We start from the raw sequence: 20,017 nt of genomic DNA, 5'->3' as shown, positions 1-20,017 counted from the left end.
GCTCATGTGCTACTCTGGCCTTTGGCCGCACATACACTCTGTAACACCCTTCAGATCGACATTTGAACTCTGTAGGTTTCTGCTTCCTTGTCCAACATCAATGTCCTCTGTAAACACTAGGTCAACGATTTCGGCTGCCCTGCTGTGCAGCCAGTCGCTCCTGGTGTGGTGATCTCCATTCAGGATCATGTCTGGAACCATGGCTTCGGGCGGATCTGAAGAGGGAGAGAGACAAGACAATGTTATATCACATTTGCATTACATCTCTGACTTATCAACTTTAAGGGGAGAGTTTTACAGATGAGGAGGTGTGTCTGTTAGGGGGCGGGTACCAAGAGAAAAACAGCGTGTTTTCTAAAATGACATATTACAACTGAGGATGCAATTATGTGTGTGTGTGTGTGTGTGTGCGCGCGTACGCGCGTGCAATGTACAGGCTTCTCTTACCATCCATACTCTGGCGGTGGAACGTCTTCATCGCTGCATGGACTACGCTGGCATGGAAGTCTTTCTGGAAAAACTCCATGAAGGGGTTGTATGCGACGTGCGTGTGGCCCCTTCTTTGCATTTGTTGCCCCTATGACTTTCATGTTTGCACACATTGATGCCTTGTCTGCGCCAGATGTTGGGATGAAGTATTTGTCATAGTAGATCTGTGAAGATGAAATGAGATGATTAGTTTTGCGACCCTTGTTTAACTTAACTTGAACTGTACTATATTTATACAGAAGCTAATATTTTACTAGTGGACAATGTGTATGTGCATTAAGCATACAAAAATAACGAAAAAGGCTATGAAATTTGCCTCAACATAGTTCCTTTTGGCATGGCAAACCTCATACTTTGGCACCATGCCATCCAGGCGCTCTTATGGCGTGTCCAAGTTCTTGAACGCTGCCTGTATATTCTCTGCTCTGTCCTCGGACAGCAAGTCCCTTCCCAGCAGGATAGGGTGGACAAGCTTTGTGATGCAGCCATCTTCATCCACCTCGGCAGGTACAAAGTCTTCTTGGATCTTGTGAAGAATCTGGGACATGTCTCTGTTGAGGTTTTCATTTTTAAAATGCAAACCCAACAAGGACTGGAAGAAATTTAAATCAAGCATTATTTCTTGTGTATTTGTAGTTTTGAGCAAACAGACATAGGCTGTATATTGGGTACAATATATAAATGAAAAATCAAAAATACAAAAAAAAATGTTCATTCATGATTTAACACATATATACATAATTATATATATACCTACATACATCCACACACACATACAACACATACATACATAACCAAATGTATCAGTACTATGCTTTGGACCACACCTGCACAGATGGCTCCTCCATCTCAGCGGAGAATTCGTGTAGGGTGTGCCAGACCGCATCTTTCCTGAATTTGAAGCCCTTGAAAGGACCTACGTACGTCACCAGCGACCTGGCGATAATGATTGTGTAGTCCCGCCGAAGCGACTGCTGGACGTCGTAGATTGGCAAGAGGTCTTCCAAACTTACATCTCGAAGTCGTTTCTGTGGCTGGTCGCTTAAAAGGTTGGTCAGTGCTCGATCTACAACAGCGTACTAGTGCACCCAGTGAACTGATTTGTTAGGATTATCTTTGGACTGGTGGTTGGATGTGACGGTGAAATCGATGTTGTCAAAAATAATCTGGAAAGTTCTGAGGGGGGTCTGCATGACGGTGGCTATAACTTAGCTAACTGTGTCCTGTGGTCTTCTGTCTGGTGTTGCATCAACGCTGCGAATGGCCCGTTCTGCAATTTCATACTTCTCTTTCTTGTACCCCTCTATGTAGGCCAGTAACCTTAGGATGTCTATGGCGGTGGCAGTGGCGTTTGGAGAAGGGGAAGGCTCATCATTTAGTAGCTTCAATCCCAGGAGGTCAAAATCACCGTCATCTTCAGTTTCCAAACTTGATTGAGCACATTCATCATAGCTTTCAAAGGTGAACTTCTGGGCCTGCATGTCAGCAGAGCTGATAGTGCTGCTCGGCCTGAGGTGTCCAGGCCAGCCTTGCACTGCACCCTCTCCTGCTCGATTACCACTTCACAAAGGGAGTTAAGGTTTTTCATTCAAGCACATCCTCATCCCTCAAAGTCCCGATGTTTTTGCAGGCTCATATCGTGCGACATACACATCTGTTGATGGTTGAATCTAGCGAATGCGATTTTCTTTACTCCACCGTGCATGCAATAGTGCAATACTGTTTCTGTACTGAATGGCGGACAGAGTCGGATGTTTAACCCGATGGCATACTGACGCCGCAGTGCACTTTGCGATGAGGCAAGCCTGACTGGTCTCGGACTCTGCGCATGCGCCACGGAGACAGGCGTCCAACCATGTTGCATTTCCCTCTAGTCCCCTGCTGAAGTCTGCCAGCCTGAAGTTCTGTAGGTCTTCAGGTTTGGTTTTGCCGAGGATTGAGCCAGCAGTCATTGTGCTGTATATACGTGTGATACTCTCGAAACTTTAACTTGCAAGGCTGCAGCCATGTTTCTGTGCATAAGCAGGCTCTTCGCAGCAGCATTCCACCTCCCCTCTACTAATTGCTGCAGGGCTGATTTCAGCTCCCCATCCAGCGTCTTCACCCTTGACCGCGGGTCCGATGCGTACTGTATTCGCACCTTTAAAGAGAAAAAAACGATGGCAGATATTTAAATCAGTGTGTTTGTGCACTTTTAAATGAAGAGTACTGTCATCTCTTATTTCTGGTGGTGTCTGGATTATTTGATAACTTCAAAATTAACATAAGTTGCAAACCATTGTGAAAGGAAAAAGTGCTATAAAGAATCACTCAAGATATAACCTCTGGGAAAGAGAACAATCCAACAGCACAATGATGGAACTATATCAAATGATGCCATAAATGTTCCACAGTCATATTTAATCATACAAGGTTGCTAAATAAAACTTTTTTTCAATTTTGTTCTTAGACTTCGGCCAAAGTAATAAAACAAATATCACCTAAATAGTACAGTTAAAAAACAATTCCCCAGAGGAAAACCGAGCTGCGTCAGGGTATTTTCGAAAGTATATTGAAATCATACAGTTCTGGCTAACAAGGCACACGTTCAGCCAAGAGACCCGAGATTTGAAATGCCAACTTATTTCATGACGTCACACAAAACTAACAACACGCTTTTAGATCGCCCGACAAAAGCCTTGGTTGCACAGTAGCTTTTTTGAATTTCATCAACTAGATGTCAATTTTATGTCCCTCTCCAGTGATCAACACACAAAAACGTTTCTACAAGGGTAACCCGAAACACAACATATCTTTTATATGTTTGTACAAAGCTACGAACTTCAACTCGGCCCTTAGGCTAAAGGCAAGGTGACGCATATGACTTACCTTCAGTGGAATATAAATCGACACAGAAATTGTTGGAATCGTTTATGTCACAAATTAAGGTAACTTGTAAGAGTAACTCATTCAAATACTTATTAATCATAAAGATTCTTTTTTAATTTTCATTTTTTACATATTGTTGCAGGGGCCATTCCCACTGGCTTTTTTTGCGCTAGGGTGTGCTCCCTAGTTACATATGTCTACAGGGGTCGTTCCCACTGGCTTTTTTGGCTAGGGTGTGCTCCCAAGGACTTTTTTGACAGGGGTGTTTCATCCCCCCTGGATTTTCTGTGCTAGGGTTTCTTTCCTAGGACTTTTGTGCAGGGATGTCATCCCTGGGTTTCCGCGTAGGAGGTTTCCTTCCCTGTGTTTTGAATATAAGACTTACCAATTCTTTGCTTTTAGTACAAATTGAAAGAAATACATTTAAATATGAAACATATCGACATGTAAAATATTTCATGCTTTACACATTCAAATCATAATTACCGCTATACAGGCACAAAAGAATATAAAACAAAACTACATTAACATCATATCAAACAATTACATCATATAGAAAAAAATGCAAGAACAAGCGTATATAAACAAACAACAAAAACATATACAAAGATTCATGCATCAGTACAAATACCATAAATCACAACAACAAAAACAAGCATCAGGGTAACACACCAAAAGGAAAAAACGTTAAAAATTTTCAAATTTACAAATACACAAAATCAGGCTACAATACTTACTGTTACAACATCAGCCTTACAAAACAAAGAGATTACAACATTCTCATATAGACAACGCCAGGTTCACCGAAACATCATCCCTACACAAACAAGAGCTCAATAACATTCTTGGGTACGATAAACAACATACACCACATCTACATTTACAAAAACATCAGTTGGTTGACATTCCCGCAAATAACACTCACACCAAGCAAGTAACAGACTCAAAAACAAAGAATGAACAAACACAACATTGACAATTACAATCATGATCACTTTTACAGCTTCACATTGAATACATACAATTCCATGCATCTGTGTCATTCCTAAGGTCCCAGAGAAAAGTAACAAAAATGTCATCTCTCATTAAATCCAATTCATTAACTTTATATTTTACCCATGATCTAAAAATCGCAAATTTGGCTAAGGTTACAACTTCGTTTACAACTTTATTGACCTTTGACCCATATCTGTAGCCTAGAAAAAAAAAACATCAACTTGTCAACCTTTATCCTTTTCACCTTCTGAGCGGTAAATTCTCTATCCTCTGCCAAAAATTTTTAAGTCTTTTACATTCTATAAGCATGTGTACATATGTTTCCTCTACATTATATATCCCACAAATAGGGCCGTAAACTTCACCTTTCTGATCTTTCATTTCCATTTATTATATTGAGCCCAACATACTGTTGGGCGCAACATATTGTGTTCGTAAGGTTTCTTTCTCCTGTCGAATCTTGTAATCGACGCAGCTCGGTCGTCCCTGTACCAACTGAGCTGAAATTTGGTATACAGGTAGAGTGGGTAAATACCATGGGAGCCTACTTTTCATTTCTTCGATATTGACTTTGAAAGTGATTTTATTGAGGTTTTTCTGACCAAAAACGTACATTTTGGCCTCCTGTGCTCTGGAAATACATCAAGATGACCTGAAATTTACTATGGGGGTACATTGAACAAATATTCAAAGAATCCCATTCGCACTTTTGGCATACAACACTTCAAAATACGATTTTAGAGGGTATTCTGGGGAGAACATCGGCTATTTTCCTCATATGGGGTCACTGACCTTTAGGTCACATCTGTATTCATCTGGCCAGGTGGACTAATTCGGTCAGCCAATTAGAGAGCGCGTTGTAACACGGATATATCAAGCTCAACCTGATTGGTTAAAATAGTCAATTTAATTAGGGGCATACTCTGACAGGTACAGATACAACTTCACTACTCCCTGGCTCCCATCCTTGCGCTGTTATTGTTGTGTCCTACTGAAGTTAAGTGCAATTGAGAAGATTCAAAACTTTTCTGGTGGTATTTTTCGACACACACGGTGTTTTTCTTATTTTAACACAGCATGGAAACAAAGATTTCCACAAGTTTGCAAGCTTGGACACTATTGTGAAACCTGACATTTCCTCGCTATGTACACGAATTTTCTACCCCATGTGTCACCAGGATTGGACACCAGTGCACACAATAGTGAACACAAAGTGTCCAAAGTTTCCCACCTAGGAAACATCCCGTGTCGGGACGTTGACAATAACATTAACAATAACAACAGAGAGTTGTGAAATGCGGTAAAATTAACCTTGAGCAAGGAGGCCCTTGCTTTGAGTAATTGTTTAAAGTTTTTTGCTAAAAATTACGTAAACGATTTCAAATACCAACATTGCAGACATACAACAAACGTTAGCCTCTATGCCACAGTCGCTTTTTGCATGGGGAGGGAAATGGGCGAAACATGTTGATTTGCTCCCACAAATGTTGCCTTTCTAGTTCAGTTTAGATTTAAAGGGTAGAATTTGGTGTAAAAGTTTAAAGTTAGAATCTCTAAGCGTATTTTCTTTAATGTCTACAGTTATAATTTTCCATACTAGATTTTTATTTAAAATAGTAGCATTCAACAATTCTATCCTATTATCAATACTTTTTCTTTCCCTGGATATCTGATTATTCAAGTGACCATAAATGGTTTAGATGTTGCCTTTTCAACAGGTACAAATTTGTCATGAAGTAATCCAATTTGTGTGGAGTCAGATTCAAATTCACTTAGTTGGTTAGATTATTACATTTAATTTGTTGTCCATTCTTTTGTTATAGCTTTAAGAAATTATTTAATTCAGCTAAAAAGTTTTTGGTGTATTTCACCATTAATGTCCTCGCCAATATGAGTTTACCATTCGGAAAAATATATTTTATCTGTACAAGGCCTACTTTTACCCTTTTCTTATAAAACAAAGTTTTGATCATAAAGATTTGAACATGACGTAATAAATCATTTGCATGTGACGTAATACACACAATCAACTTTTCAGACCGCCCGACCAACCTCATTAGCCCGAAAGAAGGCGGCTCGGTATAAAGTATTGAAAGGTATTCCAGAACGGAATATATAGATACCAAATGCAGCCACATATGACCTGTTTCAGTTTGGTTTCAGACACAGATTCCATGGAAATGTTGCCATGGTGCCATTAAGCCAAAAAAACGTGAAATGTGACGTTACTGCGGCATTCCCTTTGACAATATGAATTTCATCACAACAGCTCGATAACATCATTAGCGTTGAAAGGAGCGGGTTTTTTCATGTTTCTGCCGAATCTTGACCATTAAACATCACTCACATTAACATTTACTCAGATTGAAACGCCAGTCTGCACCAGCGTGTTGTCCGTTCATCTTACTCTGACATAGCGCAGCGCAACAGAAGTAGCAGAACCGCAGACTCGAGCTCGTTTTCGAAACTATTTTTTGGAAGAAACAGAGACACTTCAAACCAGAAGACGTTAGGCTCCACGGCATAAATCGCAGCAAACAGAGCTTAAGGTATGTCGGGCTATTCAAGTGCTTTAAGAGTAACCTTAAACTCGTTTCTTTGAATATTAATCACTGTAATTTGTTGCAGAACGGTCCTTATTATGCAATGGCTTGGTAATAAAAGACGTAATGGACATGCTATGGACATTTTAGTATCTTTCTTTCTTTTTGTTCACTATATTTTCTTGAATCTGTCAGACTCACTGTCAGACATCGAATACGAATTCGACAGTGATGCGATGTACTGTTCTGATGAATGGCGCGAGTTTTCTCAAGCTGAACTTGATGTTGGACAACCTCTGCTTACTTCACCAGTACATGACCAGTGGACTACAGTATGGACTCGTACGACCCCAGCGCCGACATTTTTGACAATGCACACGGTGCATGGATACGATCACAGTGCTGACATATTCTACGAGTCACCAGACAAACCAGATGCTGAATGGGATCCCAGCGCTGATATGTTACAGTCATGTTTCGAGGAGTCGACGGACACAAATGACGACAGTCCCGACGACCAAACAGCCCCGGATGATAGCCAAACATAGCTTGATCTCAGGACTGTGATACCAGAAACATAAGTCCTCGGACAAAAAGGGGCGTATATGTACTGGCACCGACGGAAACAGAATTCAACCCATGGATCTAAGAACCGTTATACCGGAGACGCAGTTATAGTACGGAAGCATAACGGAAGCATAACGTAAGAAACTTTGTAGAATATGTTGGTTAGTGTTCGTAGTTCGTAGTGCCATGTGATTTCCGGACTTCCTTTTTTCTTCCCACGTGATTTGCTGTCTTTTGTAGTAAAATGACATGATTTTTCCGCTAAGAAACTTTTTCTGTCGTATATTATGAAATTATGTAACCATACGTCTCTTGCTGTTATTAAAATTGCAAATAACAGCTGTCCGAGAGAATAATAGTAAGGGCCATCCAGTACCCCCGCGTGAGAGCTAATTAGCGGGCCGTGTACTATCTGTGGCGGCGGCGCGAGTTGCTTCCCCGGCCGAAGGATTAGCGCCAGGAGCGCGGTGGTCTGGCACCCAGGCAAGGCCGCCATTTTCATTACCCAGAATCCTGTTATTCAGCACCAGACGACAAAGGTTTGTGAGGAAGAATTTTTGTCTAAATTTTCTGTGTGGTAGTGGACGGATGGCGATATATCATCAAAGTTTGCTCCTAGCACAACCAGAAACACATAGACATAGTAGTATCACCATTGCTACAGCACCCAGCTAACGTCCCGATGAATAATGTATATGTACAACTTTCCACGACGATGGGTGTCGACTTTGAGTGACGTTCTAACGACTAAATAAACGGGTTGTTACCGAAGACCTAATGTGTGCTATAAGACCGTTTTGTCGGTTTTTTTTTGCTTGGCCACATTCATTTGACCTTAGAACTATCTTCAGTCAAAGGTGGAAACAATAGCCGCTATTTTAAAGCTAATAAGCGACAAGATACTAGTGATGCCGAATCTTCTCTCCCGGAAAAATGTTAGCACCTGTCCGAAAGCGCCTTCATTCTGCGTGAAACGGACGGTGCTTTCCAATTACAATATAATGGTACCAGCACGACTAGATAGAAAATATAACGTATATAGCATAAGTGCAAAGGTAATCAAAACCTCCTTGTTTTAATGTAAACATGTTCTTGTAGATGTGTATACATTTCAAAAGACTAACTACAACATATGCAGAAAAGAGCTTGTTGTACCATCATCTGAAGCAACTACACTGGGAATTCATATGCGAGGAAACACCTTGTGTATACAGCTCAATTAACTAGACCCCCCCCCCCATTATTTATATAATGTCCTTGCTAGAACAAATGCAGAAAACAGCTTGTTATTATACCATTATGGGCAGGAACTACACTGGATATCCATATGCAATAATACACCTTAACTGTCAACGTGTACGACATATTTGCCAATTTTGGCATGTTGACCACCGTCGGAGGGCAATGAAATTTCTTGTTTATTTTTATTTCGAAATCAGGCGAAAATTAAAGAGCTTGCTGATGTCATCCATAAACATTACTTAGGCGTCAAGTCGGTGCACCATTTCACAGACAGGTCCAAAAATTCCATCTATATTTAGAATGACCACGCATTGAACATCAATGGATCTACTGTTAGGTGTCGTACGAGAAAAGGAGTCCGTGTAACACAGTGGTCTCCCGAACAGAGCGACCTGTATCCATGGACACACAAACTGCTGAACTACAAAATTACTACCTTTAGTTGCATTTTACATTTTTCTAATGATACACATTGAGTCTGTCAAGGACATCACACTTCTCGTGCCGATAGTTGTCCAGCAAGTTATCTTCAGGAGTTGTGATATTCAGTCTGTAGAAATGTCCGTTTGTACCGTACTTTGGCCAGTTGACAACCTTTGGGTTCCCGTTGCTTGTAGAGTTGATGTTGTGGGCGGGTCTGTTTGGGTCGCCTGTGTGCGCGAAGTTTCCGTAGTGGTACGCTATGGTGTCCGCCATGTGTTGTTCGTCGGTGGTAAAGGTTAGATTCGCTAAGAGGGGTGTTTGAAATACAAACGGAATGTCCTCCCCATGACATACGTGGCCGTTACAAAACTTCCACTCGTCCCACAGATGCTTAAAGGACCAGACATGGTCGTATAGATACAACCAAACATCTTTACGGTTTGAACCAGCGCTTCGTGCTACTTTACGAGTCGGGCACGTAAAGATCCAGTCCGTCGCGATCTCAGATAAAATCGCACGATAGTCTTGTGACGTTTGAGGTTTGTACTCTTCTAGAATCGGTATGGCCTTCTCTTGGACAAAGGTAGCAACGATTTCGTCAAGTTTGAGTTTGCTGGTTATGTTCTTGGTGTAGGCTTGATAGACATAAAACACATTTTCTTGCAAGGTAGTTCCTATGATGAACGGCTTCTTCTGAAAGTTACCTTTTGCGAAGCTATCTACCGTAGGAGCGGGCACCACATCGTAATCTATAGAAGGCCCCCATTGCATGAAGCTCTCTATAGGCTTAAACGGGTCGACAATGTGAGAATTCGACTTATTTTGAGTGTCAAGTATAACATCTGGTTCCTTGGAACGAAGGCAAGTCATATCTCCGGGTGAACAGTTCAGCTGTTGCGCAAAGTACTTGCCGAGACGAAGCGCCTCCTGGCGAGATTTGTGAGGAATGGAGAACGGTAAGCTCATCATGATGGCCTGTTTGAACAAGCCCAATGTCTTGTTGGAAATCATGTGTGTGGCCACTGAATCCGACCCAGCGCTCTGCCCGAATATGGTGACCTTGTTTTTGTCGCCTCCGAAGCTGCCGATGTTTTCTTGGACCCATGCCAACGCCTGTAACTGATCTAGGAGTCCAAAATTGCCTTTTGCATCGTCTTCTCCCTCACCGGTTACGAGAAATCCGAAAACACCAAGTCTGTAGTTGATTGTAACAACGACAGTCTGAGTTTTGTTAGCAAGAAATCTTCCGTCGTACACCAAAGCAGCCCCGGTACCGATTCGATAGTTTCCACCGTGAATCCAAAACAAAACAGGTAACGGTGTCACGGTGGAATTCAGAGCACTTTCAGGCGCGAAAATGTTGAGGTACAGACAGTCTTCACTCTGCGTTCTGTTTGCATCACGATTGCAGATGTGTTGAACGTCGTTGTAAGTAGGCCCGCATTTCGGCTGGCGGCAGGCGGGTCCGGGTAAAGTACCGTCTCGGACCGCGGGCGCCCAGGACGTGTTGTATACTGCAGGCGGCTTCCAACGTAGCTCGCCGACGGGAGGAACCGCGAAAGGGAGGCCGAGGAAGATGACTCCTTCCTGCACGTACTTGCCTCGAACAGCGCCGAACTGCGTCTGAACAGTCGAGTCATCTTCTGTTACTCCGTAGTCGAGACAGACTGACAAAGTTGTAGTCAGGACAAGGATATGAACCACTCTTTTTGACGCCATCTTACCATCAAAATGCACATAGCGCATGTGGCAGTCCAAACAAACAAATTTACATTACACAACGCTTTCTGTGGCCTTTGGACTTGTAGCTTGTGATCTCAGTAGAAAAACAAGTTGTGTACGTTCCAATAGTCACATGTGCAGCAGTCATATGATCACAAAAAATGAATTCCACTTCGTCATTGTAACTACGGGTTTTGAATAGATTTTATGTTATAAATTGCTGTATAGTTGCCGTTGGTTGATTTGTTGATCGTTTTCATCCTGTTTTTTGCGACGCCTCAGGGGGTCCTAATGGTATAGTATTGTGTGCAATCTGTACTAGGAATTGTACAGGAATGTGTCCACGGGAATTTAAGTGCACAGTACGTTAACTCAAGAATGCCTAGATAGATTGCAATTGTCTTCATATTTGGTAGGTCTATAGGTCTATGTGATACCTCGAAATGATCGTACTTTTGGATCCCCTAGCAACTTCCTATGGTACTCTAGTGGAACTTCTGGTTTTAAAATCTCGTGTTCTGAACATGCTATGGTCATAATTTTATTGTACTAGATAGCTCTTGGAAAGGAGAATAAGTCGTGTGGGTTTTGGTCCCGCTAGCGGCTTGGTGGAATAACTGCAGGAGCTGATTTTGTTTCAAAGTTTGAAAGGGAAAAACTAAAAAGGGGTCGACAAATAGTCATGATCATTGGTTTTTTAAACAGCTTAAGGGTCCGGGTAGGAGTTCAAATCTGACCAGGGTTGGGGCCAGGGCGCGATAATCTGCCGAAAGTGCCTAGCCGTCACTCTGATTTCTGTCCTCGATTGCTTGTTGATCTTTATAGCTGTACGAGGGCCTGTATGCCCTTTTCCGAAAAGTGCTCTAATTCAACGCTAAAAGCGTTGTCGATGCATTAATCGTGACGCGTTTTTGGTCGTTTCAATTCTACGTAGCGCGTAATTTGTCATCCTGAATTCCGTTATTGGGTATACGTAATTCCTAGTCACGCAGAGATAGCGCTTCAGCGAGTCATGATTTCAAAATTTTCTCCAGGGGAGCATACCTCCAGACCGCCCTATTATCATCGGGTGAAAGATATGTCGGGAGGGCGCCGCCCCAAAAGATTCAAGCTGAAACACTTCTGTATACTTTCACTCTACCATCAAAGTTTGTCCCTTAAAATCAGGAAATTAAACGTTTCAGGGGATCAAGGTTTCAAATTTTCCCTGGGAGCATGTCGCGCTTCCATCGACAAATATAGCCGGGAGGGCGCCCCCCCCCCCAAACAAAATCAAGCTGAAACTCTTCACAAACATAGATGTCATTAAACTTAACTTACAGTGCTAGCAATATTTTCCCGTCGAAATGCAAAAAAAAAGCGTGTCAGGATTTACAAATTTTTCCCGGGGGGCATGACACGGCTAAGGCGAAAAATATGTAGATCTTTATTGACAGCGACTTTCGTAAGGTCTACTACATACATACATACAAACGAATAAGTGCATACAAATGAGTTTGATTACACACAATCATATGGGATAGAGAAACATATCGAAATATCACATGTGATATACTTATACATTGCTTGTTCTAATGTCCAAACATTCTTTGATGAATATACCTATCTGTACACAGTAAGGATTATCACCTCCTAGTATGTAATTGAATCTATCTACAGAACGGAGCGCATTGAATTCATTTGAACAAGCGGATATAATGGTGAATAGCTTTGAGCGTTTATCCTTATATCTTGAACAATTCATGATAAAGTGACTTTCATCTTCAATCTCATTTGGGCAGAATGGACAAAACCTTTGATCACGGGGAATTTTACGATACCTTCCAGCTTCAATGTTCAATTTATGGCTACATATTCTTATCTTAGTAATTGATCTACGAATGTCAAAATTATGTATGCTTGCGAGATACTTTTCTTGTCCATATCTTGTCTTTATGGCGGAATAAATGGACAATTTTGAATTGTTATGAATAGAACTATTCCATTCTTGTATATATATATATATATATATCCTGCAGACGTTGTTGGTTAACATATCGGTCTGATATAGTCTAGGGTTGTCCATACATGCCCAAACCCGTTATAGTTACCTTCGCCGAGAAGGTTATGCAGAGGGTAGCGTTTGTGTGTGTGTGTGTGTCTGTAGTGGCACAGCTTAACTCGAGAATGCCTTGATGGATTGTCTTGGTATTTAGTATGTTGGTAGGTTTGTATGAGACCTAAAAACGATTAGATTTGGGCCCCCTAGCGGCTTCTTACTGTACTGCAGAGGAAACGTCCTGTTTTGATATTTGTCTGGACATTCTATGGAACTTATTTTTGAGTGGTAGATAGATCTTTGGACAGAGAGTAAGTGGTGTGGGTTTGGACCCCCTAGCGGCTTTTTTGGAACTGCAGGAGCAGGTTTTGCGTCTGACTTTGAAAGGGAATAACTCAAGAAGGGCTTGATGGATGGTAATGATTTTTGGTAGGTAGATAGCTTGAGTGATGCTTAGTATGATTGGACAATAATTATGCAAATCAGATTCTAATTTGCATAATTAATGAGGCAACTTTGATCCATGATAAGACTATTCAAATTGTAACTGAGGAAGAGAGGAATGTTTATAGATAGAAAATATGCTAGTGTGGGCCTAATTTGCATACCTAATGAGTAACTTTTCTAATTCCAATCTGGCAAATGACGGCAATTTCATACATTTAATACTTTTTTTTGGCATCGGGACGTTATGTGAATGTGAACATCATTGAATCAAATTATCCTTATAAGGGCCTCATTTGCATAATTAATGAAAAATATAAGCATAACCTTCTTTGTTGAGCTCATAATATTTTAAGACAATCAACTGGTATGATTTATAATTGATGAGAAACACTCCTTAATACATCAGTCATAAAGGTTAAAATCATTTGGCGAAGGTATGAGGTCGTGGAACTCTAGTTAAGAATGTTATTAACATGGTTCACCCAGTCATGATTACCAGAATGTAGAACGTCGTATGCTTCCCGTAACAGGGTATCTTGGGGTAAATTTAATAAACGATGCCAGTATTTGATAATTTGTATCTCGGCCTTAATCTTGATTGGGAATGTTCCTAATTCGCCACGGATGCCGTCATTGGATGATTTTCCATGCACACTGAGTAAAATATTCATATTAATAATATCAAATTCTGGTATATGTGGAGGAAGACGTAAATTTTCAATTACTAAGTTGTCTTTCTCTAAATTTAGGTCAGACGCCAGCCTGAGTAATTTATATTTGTCTATTTTTTTTTCAAAACGGATCACATAAGAATGGGGGGAGTCTGAACAGACACTTTTTCTAATACTTGCAGGAAAACTATCCTCCAAACCAAGTTTCTTTAAAAGAATAGAGAGTACGTTTTTTGGAGAAGATTGATAAATTTGTTTAGATACAATATATTTCACTGTTTTAGAGGTTTGGTCGAAACATATTAGTTCGGCTCCATATAAAAATATAGGCCGTACAAATTTGTCAAATAGGCTGATCCCTTAGTGAATTGGAATGTCTCTTTCAGAATATAGAAGTGACTTGAGTTTGAATAATGCTCTCATGTAGGGGTGGGTACCGGTACAGAAACTTCAGGTCCGGTCCAGGTCCAGAGGGCCAGGTCCAGGTCCGGACCTGTACCTGATAGTAGTGTAGCAGTACATCATATTTTGGAGAGTGATTTACTTGATTGGAAGTATATGCATGTGTCGGACAATAACGCCATGTCTGGAACGTTATAACAGTTTAGTTCGCACTGTCTTAAAATTAGCTATGCTCGCCTCGCCGTGTGATGACTCATCCTTGAGGTGTTTCTAGATATGATTCACACCTAACATCTTCGAAAAAGAGCAACCACGACTCATGAAATCTGCTGATTTGTATTTTCTTAGACCAGTAACATTATTATATTTTGTTATGTGACCGCCTGCTGGTAGTCTTGTACTGTGAGTTTTCTAATCGGTCCAAAGTCCGGTCCACTGATTTTTTTCGGACTGTTTTTTTTGGACCGGTCCACACAAAAATACCGGTTTTGTACCGGTACCCACCCCTACTCTCATGGCTTTAGTCTTTAAATACTTTCTGGCAGTTTTAAATTTACCCGAAGACGTCAGGGGAATACCAATGTAAGTATAACTGTCGGTAACGTTTATTTCTTTACCGTATACTATATAGAATTTATTTAATGATATGTTTGTGGCGCCTTTTGAGAAAACAATTACCTTTGTTTTAGATACATTCACACTTAGTTTCCATTTGTTGCAATACATTTCCAGCTTATTTATACAATTCTGGAGCCCCTCTTTGGACAATGAGATCAAGGCAAGGTCATCTGCCCAAGATAAACAATTCAGTGATTTGTAACTTAAAGATGCTGGATCACATTCATTACAATCAAAGCATTGTGGCAGGTCATTGATAAACAGATTAAATATGTCTGGAGATGGTGACTCCCCTCAAAAATTAAGCTGAAACATTCCGTATTTTTTTTACAAATAGAGCAGGAAATGGCGTTTAAGGGGGTCAAGATTTCAACATTTTCCGGGGGAGCATGCCCTCGAAATTTATTGCGTCTTCGGTGCTCGTGATCGTGAACCTTTCTCCCCAGCATTATGAAATTTTCGGCCGCCTCCTATGAATTTTAAGGGTTCGGACAAGGCATGCGAGAAGGCATTGCGTTCAAGATATTTTGCCACTAGATCAGGGCGACTACTGACAACCGGCCGTCGTCTTTAGCTAAACCTCTTGCTTTAAAAACGTAACAATCCCTGTTTCCAACGTTGTCGGGAAACCTTTGACGTCAACACCAATCGAATAGCGAAGGGCGTGAATTTTACCTTTAAGCGTTGCCGGCTGACCTGACTTCACCGTTAAGCATTGTCGGTCGGCCTGAATTTACCGTTACCCCCCCCCCCCCTTCAGACCCTCCTGTTCAAAGATATTTTTGAGCGCGGTGCAATTGTTTAGAACTAGCAACCTGGCACAGTGAGCGCACATGGTATAAGGCAAGAATCTACGCGGTAACGACATAAACGTTGGCCGTGTCCATTAGACGTTACCAAAAGGTGGAGTGGGTCTTCGCGCGTGGCGCGAAGTCCGGAAAGTACAACATGGCACAGTGAGCGCGCAGAGTGGGCAGATTGTCCTTCAGTCGTGGGACTGACGGCGGACGGAGAATAGTTACATATAAATTCTGTATCAATCAGAGGGAAGCGGCGACCGATCCCCTCCCCATATCTCCACGTAAAGATGACGTCGCGAGTAAGAGGCCCACCCATCCATGGGCCTCCGCGCCGAAGTTTTAAAAGATGGCTACCTCGAACGGCAATAGCGCCCTTTCAAGAAAATCACATTGCAGATTAGTCCGGGTGGTGAGTTGGCCACACGAATTTGATTTCTCTGCCACGACAGCTGGCAAAATTTGACTCTAGACGAGCTAGTAGCAGGGGAGATGGCCATTATTCTCAGTCCACATACAAACCACATGGAGAGTCTGATTAGCGGACACATTCTAAAGGGCCTTATGCTTGATATACCTACGTATTCATTTGTTGACATTTAGAGCTTTTGAATTCATTGAACATTAATTGGTCACCATAGACACTGAAACCACATTGTCTGAGCTTCACACACACAAAAAAAATATATAATTAAGGAGGACCATCTCTGGCAACCCTCATCCACGCCAACAGTGCTAGCACTGCTCACGCTGCCCACCGAGACAGATGGAGGTCCGAGAAGCACCTACTGCTACAGGTTCCAGGCCAACACTTGTACTACAAAATAGAACAGGGAAGCCAGGGCAACCACTCAGCGGTCCGGGACAACCTCGCCTGACTACGCTCGGTCTACAGCACAGAACGGACCAACCTGGCAACGACCTTGAACAGACACACAACCACAACTCAACCTCCGAGCCACGTCCCTCGTCCCCACAACACCGGGGGCAAGTACCCTGCACCCAAGTCCAGCTCTGAAGCCCTCATCTATTACGACGGCGAACACAAGTTTGCAGCACACGGCACCGACGTCTGCCCTCAAGGACCTTGCTCTCAAGCAACCCGTCTACGACTTCCCGCCTTGACGTATTTAGCGTACGGCAGCGAGCCCCCGTCCTTCAGACCTTGCTCCGTAGCCCTCACCTACTACGGCGGCGAGCACGACGCTAAGACGCCCAGCACTGATGTGCTTCAGAGTAAGAAATAACATGACCAATCTTCGACAACTCAGGCTTTTAATCAGAGAAAGACAAAGAAAGAACTATGAAACATTCATAAAAAAGCCCATTGGACCTGGTCGAGGATCTAACTTAAAAAGACTTGTTTCCAGTTAGTTGATATAGAGAAATGTTAACATTTTGGATAATACAGTGAAACTGGCACAGGTGGTGGTTGGAAGGGGGGGGGTGTACTTGAAGCACATCCCCGTTTAAGCAATACAATATTATATTGGTCTCATGACAACATCACAACCATGATTCAGTGTAGAGAATTACTATTACTCCTTGCATGTGCTCCACCTGATATTACCTTTTCTTTGAAAGCTGCTATATTTACACACAAAAGTACAGAGTTGATAGTCGACGTGCGAAATACCACCATCACGGTAGAGAAATAATTGCATGTAGGGTAGGTGTACCACAATTTGTAGTCAATCTTCACTGGGCCACAGCAATTGCCAACTTTCATGCAGCAGAAAACTAGTCAGAATATATGATTGATTGAAAAAATGGAAAAAAGTTGAAGTCGCAAACATAGCCAACACAAGATCTCCCAAAACTTGGAGGTCAGATCTAGTCCTGCCAGAGCATGATTGGGACCAAAGTCGCACATACGCTGTAAATTCTATGACGCATCTGTTTGTAGATACAAAGTAACTAAAGTAAAGTAATGAACATTAGAATATTGACCAACATAGATAAGTCCCTTACAAAATATACAGTTTTGTACCTTTTAAGGACGGCGTCAGCAGTTACATTAATTAATCTATCAGCAACAGAACCCAGTGCAACCTTTAGCGCTCGTAATGAATTGTTTCAAAGTATCCCTGCTTCAGATCATTTTTTTAGAAACCCTAAAACTGCTTTATTGAAATTAATGTTTTCTGTTGCCAATTGACCAGCTGATGCACGAGCAAGTGAGCTGTACCAGATGTGGGACATTAGACTTATAAAGTTCCTAGAGCTAGACAAGGTCCTCCATAAGTCATTTGCTGATTACCATAATAAAAGAATGCCTGTAGAAAGAGTGTATGCCTTCGGAAATAAAGCAATTGAATCAAAATTGTTTGTTCCATAGATGCAGGATTCTATTCGACGGACTATTACAAAAACATGGAAGCCGTGGCTAAATAAGTAATAGATCTTATTGAACCGCTAAATGTTGTGACACCCGACTGCAATGCTTATAAGAGATATAACAGATAGTGAGTATGTTTTCATGTAGCTAGGGCTGTACGTTCCATTTTGCGGTGCGAATTATGAACCTCGCGCTTACCCAGACTAGTTATAAAAAAATGGTAAGAAAATGAATCCGTCAGCTACGACCACAACATTTTGTCTGCTTCACCACTAATATCTTGTCTCTTTGTGTATTGAATTTCAAATTCGTTTTCATACAATTTACGAGTTTTACGTTATAGACAAATGTTAGATGCCATATGCTGTTTTTCGAGAAACCGGGTTACAAGAGAAGGCTCGTTTCCGTGCCAGGTAGACGCACGTACCAGAGTACTGGAGGAAGATAAGCAGAGCACTGGAGAAAGAGCTAAAAGCCATGAAAAAGAAGGAGAAATCCATAGAGAAAACGTTTCAACCCTTGAAGTAGAGGTTGAAAATCTTGTGCAAAAAGTTATGGAAAAACAACGTACAATCAATCTACGAGACCCCAAAAGAACAGTGCATTCTCAGATGATCTAAGGAGCTGCTTCATGCAGCTGCTCTCATTTGAAGTCAGTTCTCACAACCTTTCGAAACTAGCCCGTTGTATGCTTAAATTCCTTGGCGACTTTGAGGTTGCCCAGAGTGATTTTCCTAGGGAAACATTTTTCCAGGAGATGAGGAGTGCAGTCGACCTTATTGCCTCCATCCATCGAGAGAGGGAAACATGATTTTCAGTAGCATTGGCTACAGCTACACAGAAAAGAAGACGGAAGGAGGGAAAGTCTACTGGGGGTGCAGTAAGTGGTTCAAGAAGAACGTAAAATGTCGCGCCACCATGATTCAGTCTGGAGAGACATTTGAACGTTAACCCCGTCGACACGACGTAGCAGGGCGCCACACTAATATAAAGGCTCAAGTAGGCGTCTAAATCAGGAGTAAAGCACCCCAGCAGATCTTCGACGTAGCGTCTAACTTAGTGGACGACGTCCTGTTGGAGGCAGGAGACCTGCCGGGAATGCCCAGCCAGGCAGCCCTCATTCGGCGGGTAAACCGGGCCAAGGCAAAGATGCGGAGCCAAAGGACCTGGACTTCGAGCTGGCCAATGCCTATGTTCCCGACGACTTCCTGATTGGGGAAATTGAGGTAGAGATGGGCAGCAATCAGAAGAAGTGAATGCACCTGATTTTCGCAACCCCGTACCAGCTGAAAAAAACTGTCCGAAGCATGGCGCTTGTATTTGGAAAGGACCTTTAAAGTCGTTAGGAAGCCGTTCTACCAGCTATTCTCCATCCATGCCTTCCTGCGGAGTGGCGACGACATCAAACAGGTTAGAATCGAACTTCGTGTATCTCATGAATTATGGCACATTGCTCCGTTCGCGTGTAACGTTAGATACAGACGAAAACGGGAAAAAAATCAACAAAACGTTGAAAGCCACACAAATAACATAGTAGACTCTGAGGCACGCATACGTTACGGCTAAATGATCGATTTATCTAAAACCCGTGGTAGACTGATTCACTCTCGGCGCGAACTTGAACAAATTGAACATGGCGCGGATCAGAGTATAGGTGTGTGTGTGTGTGGGGGGGGGGGGGGTCGTGCGGCGCTCAATAGAACTAAACATGTCTTTCCAGTTTTCAATACCCAATTTTCTACCGACAGAGTATGAACTGAAAGATAATACATCGAAAAGGAGAAGTTGTAGTATTAGAAATTTGTACACTCAGGCTAAGCTTTAATATATGGCATGCAATTGCGCCCCTTTTGTCG

General features: G+C 42.0%; 1 protein-coding gene across 1 annotated transcript; it reads right to left on the bottom strand.

Moving 5' to 3' along the window:
* Positions 1-9,164: 9,164 nt before the first annotated feature.
* LOC136426845 (crystal protein-like) lies at positions 9,165-10,847 on the bottom strand. The gene has a single exon (XM_066415564.1). It carries the CDS (start codon positions 10,845-10,847, stop codon positions 9,165-9,167), a length of 1,683 nt encoding a protein of 560 aa, XP_066271661.1.
* Positions 10,848-20,017: the final 9,170 nt, after the last annotated feature.

The sequence above is a fragment of the Branchiostoma lanceolatum genome, chromosome 2 (assembly GCF_035083965.1).
Source record: "Branchiostoma lanceolatum isolate klBraLanc5 chromosome 2, klBraLanc5.hap2, whole genome shotgun sequence".
Lineage (NCBI taxonomy): Eukaryota > Metazoa > Chordata > Leptocardii > Amphioxiformes > Branchiostomatidae > Branchiostoma > Branchiostoma lanceolatum.
Note: the sequence above shows the minus strand (reverse complement) of the source record. Positions and strands in the feature narration are given on the sequence as shown.

Coding starts and splice junctions, on each gene's coding strand:
- LOC136426845 (XM_066415564.1), bottom strand. CDS start 10,847: ATGGCGTCAAAAAGAGTGGTTCATATCCTTGTCCTGACTACAACTTTG.